The sequence below is a fragment of the Cryptomeria japonica genome, chromosome 11 (assembly GCF_030272615.1).
Source record: "Cryptomeria japonica chromosome 11, Sugi_1.0, whole genome shotgun sequence".
NCBI lineage: Eukaryota > Viridiplantae > Streptophyta > Pinopsida > Cupressales > Cupressaceae > Cryptomeria > Cryptomeria japonica.
Genome location: NC_081415.1, coordinates 166170640 through 166185299, shown reverse-complemented (window position 1 = coordinate 166185299; position 14660 = coordinate 166170640). Strand labels below are relative to the sequence as shown.

Here is a 14660-nt window from a genome sequence, read left to right as displayed (position 1 = left end):
TTGAATGACCTTATTTTCTCACTTAGACCTTGAAATAAATGCCACTTTGAGAGCAATTTTACTTGATGATGGTAGGAGGAAGCCTAAGAAGTCATGTTCAAGCCAAGAAAGGGAGGAAAAAGGTGAGAAATGAGCCCAAGTAGGAATTTCGCTCCTGACCCTTCCAAAGGTTCCAGAGCGAAATTCACAAAACCTTCATTATCTTCCTTGTTATGGCCAAGTTTTGGATTTCTAAGGCATGGTCGGAGTGACCTTGACGTGTTCTAGCCTTTGAAATGAGGTTTGAGGTGATGAAATGGTGAAAATCAACCTAGAAGGAGAATTTCGCTCCTGACCCTTCCAAAGGGTCTAGAGCGAAATCCTTAGTTTGACCCCCTATCTTGCCTAAAATGATGAAAATGACCTTGTCTTGAGCTAATTTGATGGTAGATTCACTTAAGTGAGAAGAAAGGAGCTTGAATTCGATCAAGTTTGAAGGAGAATTGGATGAAGGAAGTGGGAAACCAACCAAGAACATGGATTTCGCTCCTGACCCTTCCAAAGGGTCCAGAGCGAAAATCCCCATAGACCTCAATTTCTTCCTTATTCAAACCAAGTTCTTAGTTTCTAAAGCATGTTGGGAAGTGTTTGACATGTTTTTGCCTTAGGGAGTGACTAAAAGTGAGGAATGAAAGAATAAGCTCAAAATATGAATTTCGCTCCTGACCCTTCCAAAGCGTCTAGAGCGACATTACTTAAAACTACCTTTTCCTTTTATTTTTATGCCAAGCTAAGCCTAGACCAAGTTGGGAGAAGTTGGGAGATGCCCCTAGGATTGCTCTTGAATGGATTGTCGCCTCCAGAAATGAAGATTTTAAGTTTGGACAAGGATTTCGCTCTTGACCCTTCCAAAGGGTCCAGGGCGAAATCCCTTATAGGTCCTGTCCCTGGCCATGTTTTTTAGCGAAATTCTCCTTTTAGCCATTTTTGAGGCCAAGTAAATGTTGTCAAGCAAGTTGAGAGATAGATCCAGAGGTGAGAAGCAAGTTAGAAAAAAGTGGGAGGAATGGAGTTGAGTGAGGGAAAACATGCAAAACATGAATTTCGCTCCTGACCCTTCCAAAGGGTCTAGAGAGAAATTCTCCAAATCAACCATTGTCTCCTTGAGTGAAGCCAAAACATTGATTCCTATGGCATGGTTGAAGGTGGAGTGAGGTATTCTTGCCTTGTTAGGTGAATTGAAGTGAAGGAAGTCAAGAAATAAGTCTAAAGCTAGCGAAATTCTCAATTTCACCTAACTTGCCCATAACCAAGGTTAGGACATGGATCCCTAGGCTTTGGAGAAGAGAAAACTAAGCATATGCTTGCTTTGGGGGGAATTTTGGAGTAAAGGAGTGATTAATTGTCCTCGGCAAAATCCCTTATAGGCCCTGACCTTTCCAGAGGGTCCAGAGCAAAATTCCTAAGTGGTCTAATATTTTCCCTAGGTCCTTGAGCAAAACCTATTCCTTGGCAATTTTGGAGGTGAATGACTTGATCTTGGTGAAGTAATGATGAAAATGAGGTCTGATTGAGTAACTTTGTCAAAATTTGCTCCTGACCCTTCCTAAGGGTCCAGAGCAAAATTTTTATAGGGCTTGTCCTTGGAGAGGACATTGAACGAAATTCCATTTTGATGTCTTCTCATTAATGATTTAAGGTGGAAAATGCTATGTTGAAATGAATATGTCATATGTGCTTAATCATCCTTTGGTTTATTTTGCAGATGGGAGGAGACCAAGCCAGGACAAGGACGACCTCTTTCAGTCCATCATCATCAAGGACGTTCCACATGCAAAAGGGGAAGACTCAAGATGCTTTGAGGCATTGGATGACTAGGAGTGTTCAAGGAGTTCAAGTTAGCCTCAATACCTCATTCTACCACAAGATGACAAAGAAAGGCTTTGCCAGCATTTCAGGGCGAGATATGCTACTAGAGAATGAAGACTTGACAATAAGGAAGCCTGGTCAAGCAAAGGAAGTACATCATTCATCATATCAAAGACAGAGGAGGATCAACCAAGTCACAAGCATTAGGCAAGGTAGCATCCTAGTCACTGCTTCTCCAGTCGGATTGGTCCACCTCAATAGGACCAGATTCAATGTATCTAATCTATCGGAGGCGGCACAAACTTCGGTGTACCTACCCTTGCTTCCTATTGGTCATCGCTCCGGGAATGTAATTTTCTAATTGGCTAAGAAAGTTTGTTGTAGCAAACCCTAATTAGGGTTTCTATCTTGTAATCCTAGCCATTGGTTCTAAGTCAATCAGAGCCGTCTGTTTGTAAGGAGCTCTCTATATAAAGCTCTGGCTCTTCATTTGTAAAGGTTAATAGTTAGCTAATAGTTAATAGTCAGAGAATAGGAAATAGTTAGAGAGAATAGTCAATAATTAGTAGCATTTTAGAGTAGAGTAGAAAGAGAAGGCAAAGATTGTTGCCAAGACATTGTTGCAAAAGACTTGTAAACTTCATTGAAGAAATGGTGAATTCTATGTGTCAATTCAACAATTTGCATGGTCTCTATACTTTTCAAATTTGATTTCATGTTATTAGGTGAATGGAAGAAATTTGTATGATCAACGGTGAAATTCGTATATCCATACTACTAGCGGTTTGTTGATTGCAGACTTGCCTTGCGTAGTCAATTGGAATCATTCAGCTTAAGCTTAACTTCAATTATCGCTTCTTCATTGATATGCATCAACCTGACGGTATCTATGCTTGTAGCGGTGATCTGAACATCATAAAGCCATCCTTAGAAGATTGCACTAATCTTGTGGAGATGATCCTAGGATGTCAAAGCAAGACTTAGTTAGAATTTCATCAAAGGTCATTCATTGCTCTTACATTCTTAATGTTAGAAATAGATCCCGTTCCAACCCTTATCCTTTTTCCTTTTTTCAAAATCAAGGGCCGGTGAAATTCCACGTTCCAATAATACCCAAAGCAAATCAGACGTTCAGGTCGTCGAAAGTAAGTCCCCTTGTGATTCTAGAAAAATCACATCGTACCGCAAAGAGCTTGTCCACACGTAGAGAACCTACATACAGAACCTTGGAGTTACTCCGACTGATCTTTCGGCGAGATCTTGAGCAGTCGGGGAACTTTGTTCAAGAGAGGATAAGGTACCTTTAGGTATTTTATTCTGTGTTTGGTTGTGTACAAAAGACACATCAACACATACTCACGGTAACAGCAAATTGAACCAATGCAATACAACTTAAATTTTCTGTCAATGAAGCTCCAATGCGTCCTCTGAATTGAGACTGCTCTCCAGCAAAAAGGGTTTTGTCCTCTAACTTACAAAATCAAAGGGGTTTTGTCTTCTGATCTCCATGCTCAAACACTATTGTCAATCAATTTGCAGATAGTGTTTTGTGTAAAGTGATAGATGATACTCCCTGAATGGACGTATTCACCCTTTTATAACTATCACAACAATAACAGGTCGGCTATAGTGTGAATTGGCATCTTCCATTTTGAACAATGATTAAGGGTTGAAAGATCCCACCTCTGAAATTTATGTTACCAAAATAGACCATTCAATGACATTACAACACATGCTGGGAAGTTGGAATGAGAACAGAATCAACGTTGGAAATATTGGAGTTTGAGAGTTGGAAAAACCACAGGTTGGGGGCATTGGGGTTGAGCAATGGGCATGTTGGTAAGGAGAGGTCTTAAAGTCCAACAAATACAAAGGAAAGAGGGAAGATGGAAGGCAAGACAGGATTGTAATGTCCTTTTTAGAAAGTTTTGTATATATCAAACCTTAAGCACACAATTATGATAATTTCTACTCAATTTATAAATAAACAATCAATATTTATTGCTTTTGGATGAATTCGATTCATAAATTTTAGTTAATATGTTTGATTCTTTAATAGATATTATATTTAGAATTCTACTTAGAGAATTCAGACTTATCTTCAGTAGTGGCTAATAAGTTAATTTTAAATCTGCAGCAAATTACAATTGATTGGAATGTCTTTGAAAGGTCTCCAAAACTGTACACTAATTATTGACAGCAATTCTAACTGTCTAACACATGAAACTTCCATGCAATCTTAGGGTACATTGCCCCAAATCTGAATCAGGGCTTTCATCCTCTAATTTATTAATCAAATTTTTAGGGGTTCCATCCTCTAATTCCAAACTTTAAGGGGTTCCGTCTTTGGATCAGAGTGAATCGCAGTTTTCTGCTCCAGAGTAGTAATAATTAGATAATAAAAGATGTATTTTATTCAATTATTCTTTCTCTTTGCTTGGTCTTCCTTACATACCTTTTTTCTTCGATGGATGTATCTTCTCAAATGCCCTTGTTTAAAACTTAAATTTTTAATTTTAGTTTATTGTTAATATATGCTTCTTAAAGGAAATCATAGGGGCATTTAGGAGGGGGTATTACAGTCTGTCCTTCCCAACATTGCTTGTCCTCAAGCAATCGCAAGTCAGGAAGCTCCCAAAGTTACCAAGATCCCAAACAACCTTGGAGATTTGTAATTCCTAGACATTGATCCTCCTTGTGATGTGATTAGCTTCTGTTGTGACACTCTGATATAGTTAGGAATTGTAAACTTTGCATCAAGTTATGATTTTCTAATTGTCTTGGTTAATGTTCAACTCTGTACTACAGTAATGTCCTTGAAGAGTTGTTGTTACTATACTTACCTCAACAAAGCTATCAACGTAGTCTTTTAATGTTGTAAGGTTGATACTATCATCCTTGCATTTCGTGAATAGGTTTGGGAGATTAGTCATTGTTAAATCCATAAAAATGCTTCCTGCCTTTTCCATGCACTCCTCTTTTATCTCTTGTTTGGGATCAGCATTGGATTCAATAACTGAAAAATCTGGTTAATTGTTGGCCTCTGTATTATTGTTAAATTGCACAGGAAAAGTTCAACTTGAATATGACAGTTTAGGTTGCCATCTCTAGAGCAAGAAGAATCAACCTTGCCATATTTGTTGCTATCAAGCTCCGTATTTTTATTCCTTGATCTGCCATTTGCACCTTGATCATCTTTACAGCCAACAAATAAGCCTCTGAACTACAGTCCGCACTTCAAAAGATTAATAACTAGCAATTGCACCGATGTGTGCAATGGGTACGCTGAGGATATGTGGAAGGTCAATTATGAAAAAAATTGGTCTATTTTTTGCTACATTTGTGTAGCAGATAAGGTCAATTGGTAGGCTAGTTTCAATGAAGAAGTGATAGCTTCAAATAAACTATGCATCCACTTAAAAGGATCTAATCATAACTTAAAATAAATTTATGAATTGGGAAGATAATCAAGATTCATTACCAATCGGCTCATGTTATGTTTGCAATAGGGAGAGAGGGAGAGAGAGGGTGGAAGAGCATGTTAGACTCCATTCTAATATTATATGTATTATAGATATATATTATTAATAATAATATTATAAATAACTATTATATTAAATATATATATTTAATACAAAATGAAGAATATCTAAATAACAATTGTCTCAAAAACAAGTGAGTACAACATTGGAAAGCTTTAAAAGCAATTGTACGAAGAATTTTCGTATGTAGGAGTAAATAATTAATAAACAAGAGCTATGTTACAACTAAGTCCTCACATAGTATATCTTAGGCTTCAATGACATGTATCTGGAGCAAGGATTGCATAGCAAGTATTAACTCTAGTTAACAATATTCATAAAGTCAAGTGATTGAAGAAAATAGAATATCATTATTAATTTTCTTATTCGGCAAAAGAATGTTTCTAGCATGTGAATTTAGTAAATTCTTGACTAATGAATAATTTTGTAAAAGGTAAAATCAATTTTGAATATTCATAATGAAGAATATGAAGTAAAGCAGTCTTGACTTCGTGAATAAGCGTACCTAGAAGATTAATAAGATTAGTTTAATGTGATTTTAATATAAAAAAAACAATTTTACTTCATTCGAACAATTAGATTTCTATATTCAAAACTAAATTTCGAGTTTAACTGTTCAGTTGGACAACTTTTTATGTTTACAAACCAGAAAATCTGCACACCAAAGCATTACTTTGATAGAAGTCAATATTGTCCACAACATCCTGGCCACAAACCACCACAGGGGAAGATTTGGCACTCTTCCAGACCTCCATCGTTGGATGAGTAACTCTTGGAAACCTCTAATTGCCCACAACATTGAGCTCTTTCCTTGTGGGAAGGGTTTTTTTATTCCATCTTTTACTTCTACCTTGGATAGAAACTTGGTTTTGGACAAAGTGTGGGCTTGGGGAGATCACTCTCTTTCTGTCAAGCCTTGGACAACCTCTTTTAATCCTCTTACTAAATCATTGTCTATGCGTCCAATATGGGTCCGCCTTCCTAATCTCCCCCTCCATTTTTGGGAACTCTCCTGCTAGGAGGTCATTGGCAACTCCATTGGTCGTTTCTTGAAGGTGGATGAGGCCACATCTTCTATGGGGCACTCTACCTTTGCTCGCTTGTTGGTTGACATCGACATCTCCTCGCCTCTCCCCAAGGATGTTGTTCTTATGGTTGGGGATAGGCCTTGGTCTCAGCCGTGGATTATGAGGGCCTGCCCTTCTGTTGTCGAAAATGTTTCTCAATGGGGCATCTTGCTTCAGATTGTTTTCTTCCTCACCATAAGGGTGCTGCTACTTGGTGGAAAGATGCCACCATTGAACATTTGACTGTCAATGCGTTGGATACTACTTGTTCCTCTCATGAGGATGATGTTTCCTCCTGTGATGAAGAGCCTCTCACTGCTGTTGAACCTTCTACTAATCCTCTCACTACTGTTCAGCAGCCTTGTACTACTACTGTTGAGCCTGCTTCTGGTGCTGCTCTGCTTCGATAGCCTACCCTGCAACAATCTGCCGCTGTTTCTTAGCTTCTTGCTGCGGTTCTACAACACTTCTCTGCAACTACTTCTGATCACAACTCTGCTGAATCACTTCCACCTGATCTCTCTCTTGGTCCTAATGATTGTATTGCTTGGATTGTGGTTCGTCGAAGGCGGAAGGGGAGGTCTTCCCCCCTTGTCCTAACCTCTCCCTCTCAAGGTTTGGGTGTCTCTTCCCCTCCTTGAGTTGGGTCTAGTTTGTTTTTTGATCTGTTTGTTGTAAAGGGGCTTGCTCCCTTGGTTTGTTTTGTCTTTTTGATAGTCTCTGACTATGTTATGGGTCGGCGCCCTAGCTAACGCTGCTTTTTTAATCAAAAACATATTGCTTTAAACACCACAAGTGTGAAGATATAATTTTAAATTGTTCAACATTTGCATTGAGCTCTTGATTGTTTCTCAAAGCATTAGACAACACCCAACAATTTCTCGGTATCTTTCTCCAATTAAAAGATTACACATGTTAGCCATTATTCTTGTAAGGCATAGAACAAGAAAACCTCTTCGAAGAGTTTTTATGGAAAATGCAATTTTCATAGAATAAATTAACCAAATAATGGAATATGATATATAGAACTGAAGATGTTTATATTTCTAAGTACCTAAATCTTCAACGAACATGTTTTGGATGCATATGTATCAACTACATTTCCATCTTTGTCCACCAAATTCTTAGTGAAGTTCCATTTTATGCTGTCACCCTAAAATCCACCTTTGCTTGATTTCAAAAACTTGTAGATGGAACTGCATTATCACCATTGACCTCAACCGACATCATCAAGGTACAATACAAACATGATTAATGAAGCAACATTATTTGCTAGTTAATTGAAACTTCAAATTTTTAATGATAACATACTCCCTAAAATAATTAGTAAGGATATCCAATAAGCAATCAAAATATAACTAATATGAGAAAATATTAATGATTTGTAAATTAGATCAAAAAGAAAATTTTAGAAAACACAATAGAATCAATAATCAAAACAAGCAAACATATAAAACTCTTGAAAACATTATATAAGATTTCACTTCACAAAACTGCCCTGGGTATAGAGTTTATAACACATATTCAAAGATTATCAAAAATCAATCTCTATTGCTCAATAACAATTTAAATAAAATGCAGAGTTCATACAAGAGGATTGTTTCCTATTTTATTTTTCAAGAGTTCGCACCAATTGCATATAACTCGCTTCATATGATAATTCTCTAATGCATTTTAAGCAGCTCCCAAAAAGGAACATCAAACCCGCAAATCTGGATCTAAATCTGGATCTGTAAATCACCAGTAATTTGTTCAAACATAGCCAATTTAAAAAAGACAAAAAAACAAATCCCAGTAATAGGTACCCACATCCAGTTTTTTAAAACTCAAAATTTGAAACCTTATAATTCAAGGATTCTTAAGAAAATTAATGCAGATTTGTATTCTTGATTACTTTTTATAGTGGAGCAGAGACGAGGCAATTTATCAGAATGCCTTGAAGAGATGCATTATCATGGAAAGCACTGTTTGCAGGATATGCACAAACTGGATTTTTTGAAAATGCTTTGGAAATTTTCAAGTGAATGCGATTGCTAGGTGTAAAGACAACTTCCACAACCTTTGGCATCATCTCCTTTGCCTGTGCTATAATGGGCATTGCAACAGGGTATACACAAACATCAAATCATACAGATTAAAGTTGCAACTACCCTCATAGATATGCATACAAAATGAGCAAGCATAGGCAAGGCACGTGAACTGTTTGACAGAATGCCTTAAAGAGATGTGGTCTCATGGAATGACATGATTGTAGGATATGCTCATATTTGATTTGTGGAAAAGACTTTAGGAGCTCATATCGTCCAAAGACTAGAACATAAACAACCCATTAGCCATGCACATAACAATCTAAATTTGGTTTGATGCAATCCTTAACAGTAAATGGTATACCCGAGCTGAAGTAGGCAGAGATCATAACTGAACAAAAATAGTCACCATCCAGGCCAGATACATGTCATTGAAGCCCAAGATATAAATAATTTGAAAATCACAAAACACAAGCAAAGACGAAATGCACCGATTTTTGTCAAATACAATGGCCTTTTTGTTTTGATGCTTTTTCTTGCTTCTGTCTCTTTTTTTTCCCCTATATTTCTCAACCAATGTCAAAGAAAGAAAAGATGTCTAGGAAAAATAACAAATGAGATTACAGTAAAGCAAACATATATTATGCACATCCAATCTTGCTGGTGTTACTATCGCTGTTGCTGCCGCTGCTGCTCATGGATCGCTGCTGTTGAAGGCGCCGAGGGAGAGGCTTTTGTTGTTCTTTTGTGATTTGAGGTTACTGAGGGTTTTGATGTTTTTAAGGCTGCGAGGTCGTGGCTTTGGATGTAATTGAGCGGATCAGACTGGTGAGAGGCAGCTTCCTTGGAGAAGATGAATTTTTGCCATAATTTGAAGTAGTTGATCTTGAAAGTTACCTGTCAAACAACAATTGAAATCTTCTGGTTTACAAATACATGCCTAGGGCAGCATCAAATTATTTGATGCTTTCCACAGCAGTGACAAAGAGGAGGCCACTGAGTTCCAGCTAAGGGATTAGCTTACATTAAATTCGACTAAGAAAAAGGCAGATAAATGTATTATTACCCATTTAAAGTTTTTTCAGTTTTGTACTGGGAACACCACTCCATGTACCAGCAGAGGTGGGGATCGTGTATACGATGACTTCTATTTTCCATTGTTTCTATTGGTTCTGTTGTCCTTTCTCTCTGCAGATGTGACGCCAAAATTTATTGTGATTGTTGATACATTGTGCGTTTGCTGAGATGAAAAACAGATGTTGCTGGCGTCAGACATGACGAATGTGGTGGAGTTTTGATGAGGAATAGCCTATTGGTTAAAAATCAACACACCAAACATGTTCAATCATCTTGCACTGCTCTTTGTGCATTTTGGATCGTTGATTTGTATAATGAGGTTGTCCATTTCATATAAGGAGATGCCTTTGGCATAATTAGATAAATAAAATGTATTCCGTTCATCTATTCTTACTTCTTGCTCGGTCTTCCTTGTATATCTTTTTCCTTTAGTGGACTTAACTTTTTGTATGCCTCTTGACCTTTATTAAAACTTAAGTATTAATAGTAGTTTATTATTAATTTACCCCTCTATAAAGAAATCACCGGGGCTTTTAGGAGGGAGCATTATAAGGATGGGAAAAACAGAGTTGGAAAGGAAGACATAATTAGAAAGGAAAAAACACACGGCAACACAGGACCAAGGGAGAAACAAGTCACAAAGAACAGACCTAATATCTATGGATTTAAATTAAATGAAAGCAGAACATGAAAAAAGACTTGAATCCATTGATGTATACGCTATAGAAGAAATAATTGCAAAACATTTGTGATAAGTCATGATTTGCCTGACAGCTTTAGTTTTTTGGTGAAAAAATAGCAATATAAAAACAAAAATGTCTGTTGAGGTTTTCAGTAAAAATTCACAAGTTAAACTGATTTAATTGCATTTAAATTGTGAAAAAACCGCCCCAAAGTTCAAACTGATAAAATCATGATTTTGGTTGGTTTTGACATTTTTCAGGAAACCCTAACCCTAACCCAATTTTTTTTTTCCACTGGGGTATATACCATATACTATCAATGTTTTGGGTGTTTATATGCTATCAATGTATTGGGTATTTTTGATATTAATATTTATGTTTTGTCATGTATCACATTGTTGATTAAGTTGAAGTTAAACCTTTCAGGACAAAACTGGTGGAAAAATAATTTATCACAATCATAATATCATCACCTTGTACAGAGGAAGAAATTACAAACCCAAAGAAAGGCCGATCATTCCACTAATGCTATGGAAACCACACACACCTGTATATCCAAGGCTCATCAAGACAACCGTTGATGGGTTCACAGTTGCAGAAACAAAAGCGATGAGAAAGAGAGGTCTTAACACTCCACCTTTGACAAAATTGAGTGAGTGTTGATATGTCTTCTTGTACATGCTTCTTATTTGCACTCTCCATTATAGGTTTTATATTCTGCTTCTCTATTTAGATCTTTGTGCATCATGTTTCTGTGCTGTTTTTTTAATACAGAGAAGAATGGTGTTTATTGTGGACTTGTGCATAATGTACGGGATGCCTTCAAGAATAATGACCTTGCAAGGATAGATTGTAAGGGTCTACCAAAAAGTGACTACAGGAAGATAGGTGCTAAGCTTAGGGTATGTCATGTTCAGTAGGCACTGGTAAATTATAAAAACCTTAATATATTCCATACTTACAGGTATTTCTCAAAATTCAGTTGGCTTTTTTAACCTCTTTACATTTCTAATCTACAGGATCTGGTACCATGTGTCCTTGTTACATTTGAAAAAGAACAAATTGTAATCTGGAGTGGGAAAAATGCGGCTTTGCTAAAGACATCATTGTATTTGCAAGGCTCCAAATATGTTCCCCTTGACAGAACAAAGTCACTGATGATTGTGAAGGAATCTCCTTTAGTGCCATTGGAATATTTTTCTAATATTTTTTTGCCTCAAAGATTGTGCAATGTCTCCCATGGAGGATGAGATGCAGGGGAAAGTTTGAATATTAAGTTTTGGTTGTGTTTACATATGATATTTTGTCTAACTTGTATAAAATAGTTTTGTATTGCAGAAAAATGCCACAGGCTTTTACACAGTTTCTGTTGGGGCAAGGCCATATATTGAAAAGGTTTTCCATATATATTCAAAAATTACATCTGACATGAGTTTCTTGTGCCGTGTCATTGTTCCTAGGTATTACATTGCTGACTTACCAGATTTCTTTTAGTTTGGTTAGAATTGCTGGAAAGATAATGGAATCGCATTGCTTACTCAATATGCTACTGGTGCTCTTCGATGATCTGTCTGACTTTCATAACGGGTTCCCCTGGAAGATTCATGTTTTTAGGATGCTTCAAGGTGTAAGAGTCGGTACGTCATGTTTGTTCATTGATGTTTCATTGAATACATTTTACCGTGTAATTGTGAACATTTATTTGCATCTCTCTCATTTAGTCTGGTATACCTTAGAGGACTTTTGTCAGCCTCTTAGACCCAACTTCCCAGTCATTGTGATTTGCAGAGGAATTTTTTGTCACAGCTGAATGGTTTCCTAACCATCTTCTAGATTGGTAGCCATTTTGTTCATGAGGTGCAGGCAACGAGTTCTTTGGAACAGTGTAATATAAATCATGTATATAATAACAAACCTATCAACAAAATTAGTTTTATAATTTATATATGATAACTATCAATCTATGTTTTAACCTAAAAGAGGTTTTCAGGTTTTGTCTTTTTAAGATTCTATTCAGTTTTTATTCTTTTCAGCTGCAATATAGTTGCTTGTTTATATATTATGTGAAAATATAGGTTGGTGATTGGTTTTTAATTATGTAAACCAAGTATAGAAAAATGATGTATTTGTATCATGCTATTAAAAAACATGTGCTTTTGTTTAATAAAAGATATTTAAAATTTTACATGGCTCTTTTTTGGTAGTGCTTTCGAATAATTAATTTATCACTGAGTACATAAATCAATTAAACAAGTGGGCTGTTTGGGACACCTATGTCTGACAATTATGTCTATTTGCGTTCACTCAGCAGAACACTTGTGAACTCTTTGTGCGCCAAGCATTTTCACCAGTTGAGCCAATTGTGTTTATATATTTTATGATAAAATGTCAAAATTATTGTATCTTTTAATATATCATTCTAGAAAACAAGTTTTGGCTGACATTGCTATTAGAATATTTAATTATATTTTAGTCATCTATATTTAATTCCTTGTTTAATGACATTTGGCTTTTTACTTAATTAGCGTTTAAGCTTTATTTAACATTTAGCTTTTTCTTTTTAGTTAATTAGTTTTTAAGCTTAATTTAACTTTCACGCTTAATTTAGTGTTATGTTCTAATTATAGAACATCGTCTTGTAACCTCTATATATACGTGTGTATATCTTTCAATGTAATTATCCGATTATTTGAATCATTCATTCAATTTATTTTTCATGGTATTAGAGCAGGGCAATGGGATTCTTTAAAGTTTGGCGAATTTTTTAATAAAAATTCATGCCCTTCTTTTTGGAATATTTTCTAGTTTTTTTTCAATTGTTTTTTTATAAAAAAATGATTTTGCTTTTTTGAAGGTTTCTGGTTCGTGGGAGAATTTCTTTGTGCTGGGCAGCAGTTCATGTTTTTTTTAGAATTCTGGTGATTTTCGGGCCTGCACCTTGGAGTTTTTGTTTTGTAGATTGAAAGTTTTCCTAAGGTTTTTGCAATTTTCGATTAGGGTTTTGACCCTTCAGTTCAAGTCAATTTTATTTTGCTTGTAGATTCTTGGTGGGTTTTTCGAGACCTCAATTGGGTTGTCGTCAAATTTTTTTGGGTGCATCGTTTTTCGTGCCTTGATTTTTAAGCCGTCGGATTTACATTTTGATTGCAGAAAAAATTTAATTTCTGGGTTTCTGCCAAACTTTGAAATTTGCACCTTGGAATTTGTGTCAGAATTCTCCTCCAGGGTTTCAGATTTTTTGTGCAGTTGCTTCTATTTTGATTTTTGAATCAGATTCTTCTATCTCATGCTTTCACTAGGTTGACTTCGTTCAACCTCCATTTTTGTGATGGCATCTTTGACTAACATCATGTTGGAACACAGACAAAATTTCAACAACTGTCACAACACTTGGAAACAGTGCATGTTCACGATATTTGAATATCGTTGCCTTGATTAGATTGATTAGGCCAGACTTCGTCTTATAGGTCCCATGGTTTTCACGATTTTTTCCTGAAAAATTGTTTGTCGGTTTTTTGATTTTTTCACAAAAAGTCATGGGAGAGTTTTCACAATTTTTTCCTCAAAAATTGTTTGCAGGGTTTATAATTTTCCCTTAAAAATTATCTCATCTGTAATCTGCGATATTCACGTAAGATTTTAGTTATTTGTCATCCGCAAAGTTTGCGTGGGATTTCCAGGTTTTCACAATTTTTTCTTAAAAAATTGTTTGCTGGTTTTTACGATTTTTTCCTAAAAAATTATTTGTAATATGCAAAGTTTGTGTGGGATTTGTGATTCCAGAAGTTCTCTGGTTTTGATCGATTTTTCTCCTAAAAAATTGAGCTTTGTTGTAGTTAGTTTGGGTTGCATCTGCCAGGGTGAACACCTGCAACCGTGGTATCTTGTAGTCAGTTTTGGAGTTGATACTCTTCTGCAAAAGGGTTTGCCGATTTTCCTCAAAATCATGGTTTCAGGTTTCAATTTGGTTACCCAACGTCAGGTTGGATGGATTCTGGTATTCTTGGTCATTAACACTTTTCTATATTTTAGTCACCTATATTTAGTTCCTTGTTTAATGGTCATTTAGCTTTTTAGTTAATTAGCTTTTAAGCTTTATTTAGCATTTAGTTTTTTTTTAGAGTTAGTTAGCTTTTAAGCTTAATTTAGCTTTTACGCTTAATTTAGCGTTTAGCTCTTTAATCTTTTACTTCAACGTTATGTTCTAATTATAGAACATCATCTTGTATCCTCTATATATAAGTGTTTATCTTTCAATGTAATCATCAGATTATTTGAATCATTCATTCAATTTATTTTTCAATTGTTGGCATCGCTGTTATTCTATTTACTCCTTTTTAATAAAAATAAAGATCAATACGTAGTTAACAATACATAAATTAATGGTCAAAAAATGGTGGGCTCCAATGGTTATCT

At 35.8% G+C, this 14660-nt stretch overlaps 1 protein-coding gene across 2 annotated transcripts in view; it reads left to right on the top strand.

The window, feature by feature from the left end:
* Positions 1 to 12223, top strand: part of LOC131032495 (CRS2-associated factor 1, mitochondrial) — a 37720-nt gene extending 25497 nt beyond the window's left edge. The window contains exons 3-5 of one of the 2 annotated variants that reach the window (XM_057963503.2): positions 10671 to 10896; positions 11019 to 11146; positions 11264 to 12223. In XM_057963503.2, the coding sequence (XP_057819486.2) occupies positions 10671 to 10896; positions 11019 to 11146; positions 11264 to 11494 (585 nt within the window). In that variant the 3' untranslated portion in view covers positions 11495 to 12223. Of the gene's footprint in view, positions 1 to 10670; positions 10897 to 11018; positions 11171 to 11263 lie in introns of both variants that reach the window. The other variant, XM_057963504.2, reaches the window with a different exon arrangement.
* Positions 12224 to 14660: the final 2437 nt, after the last annotated feature.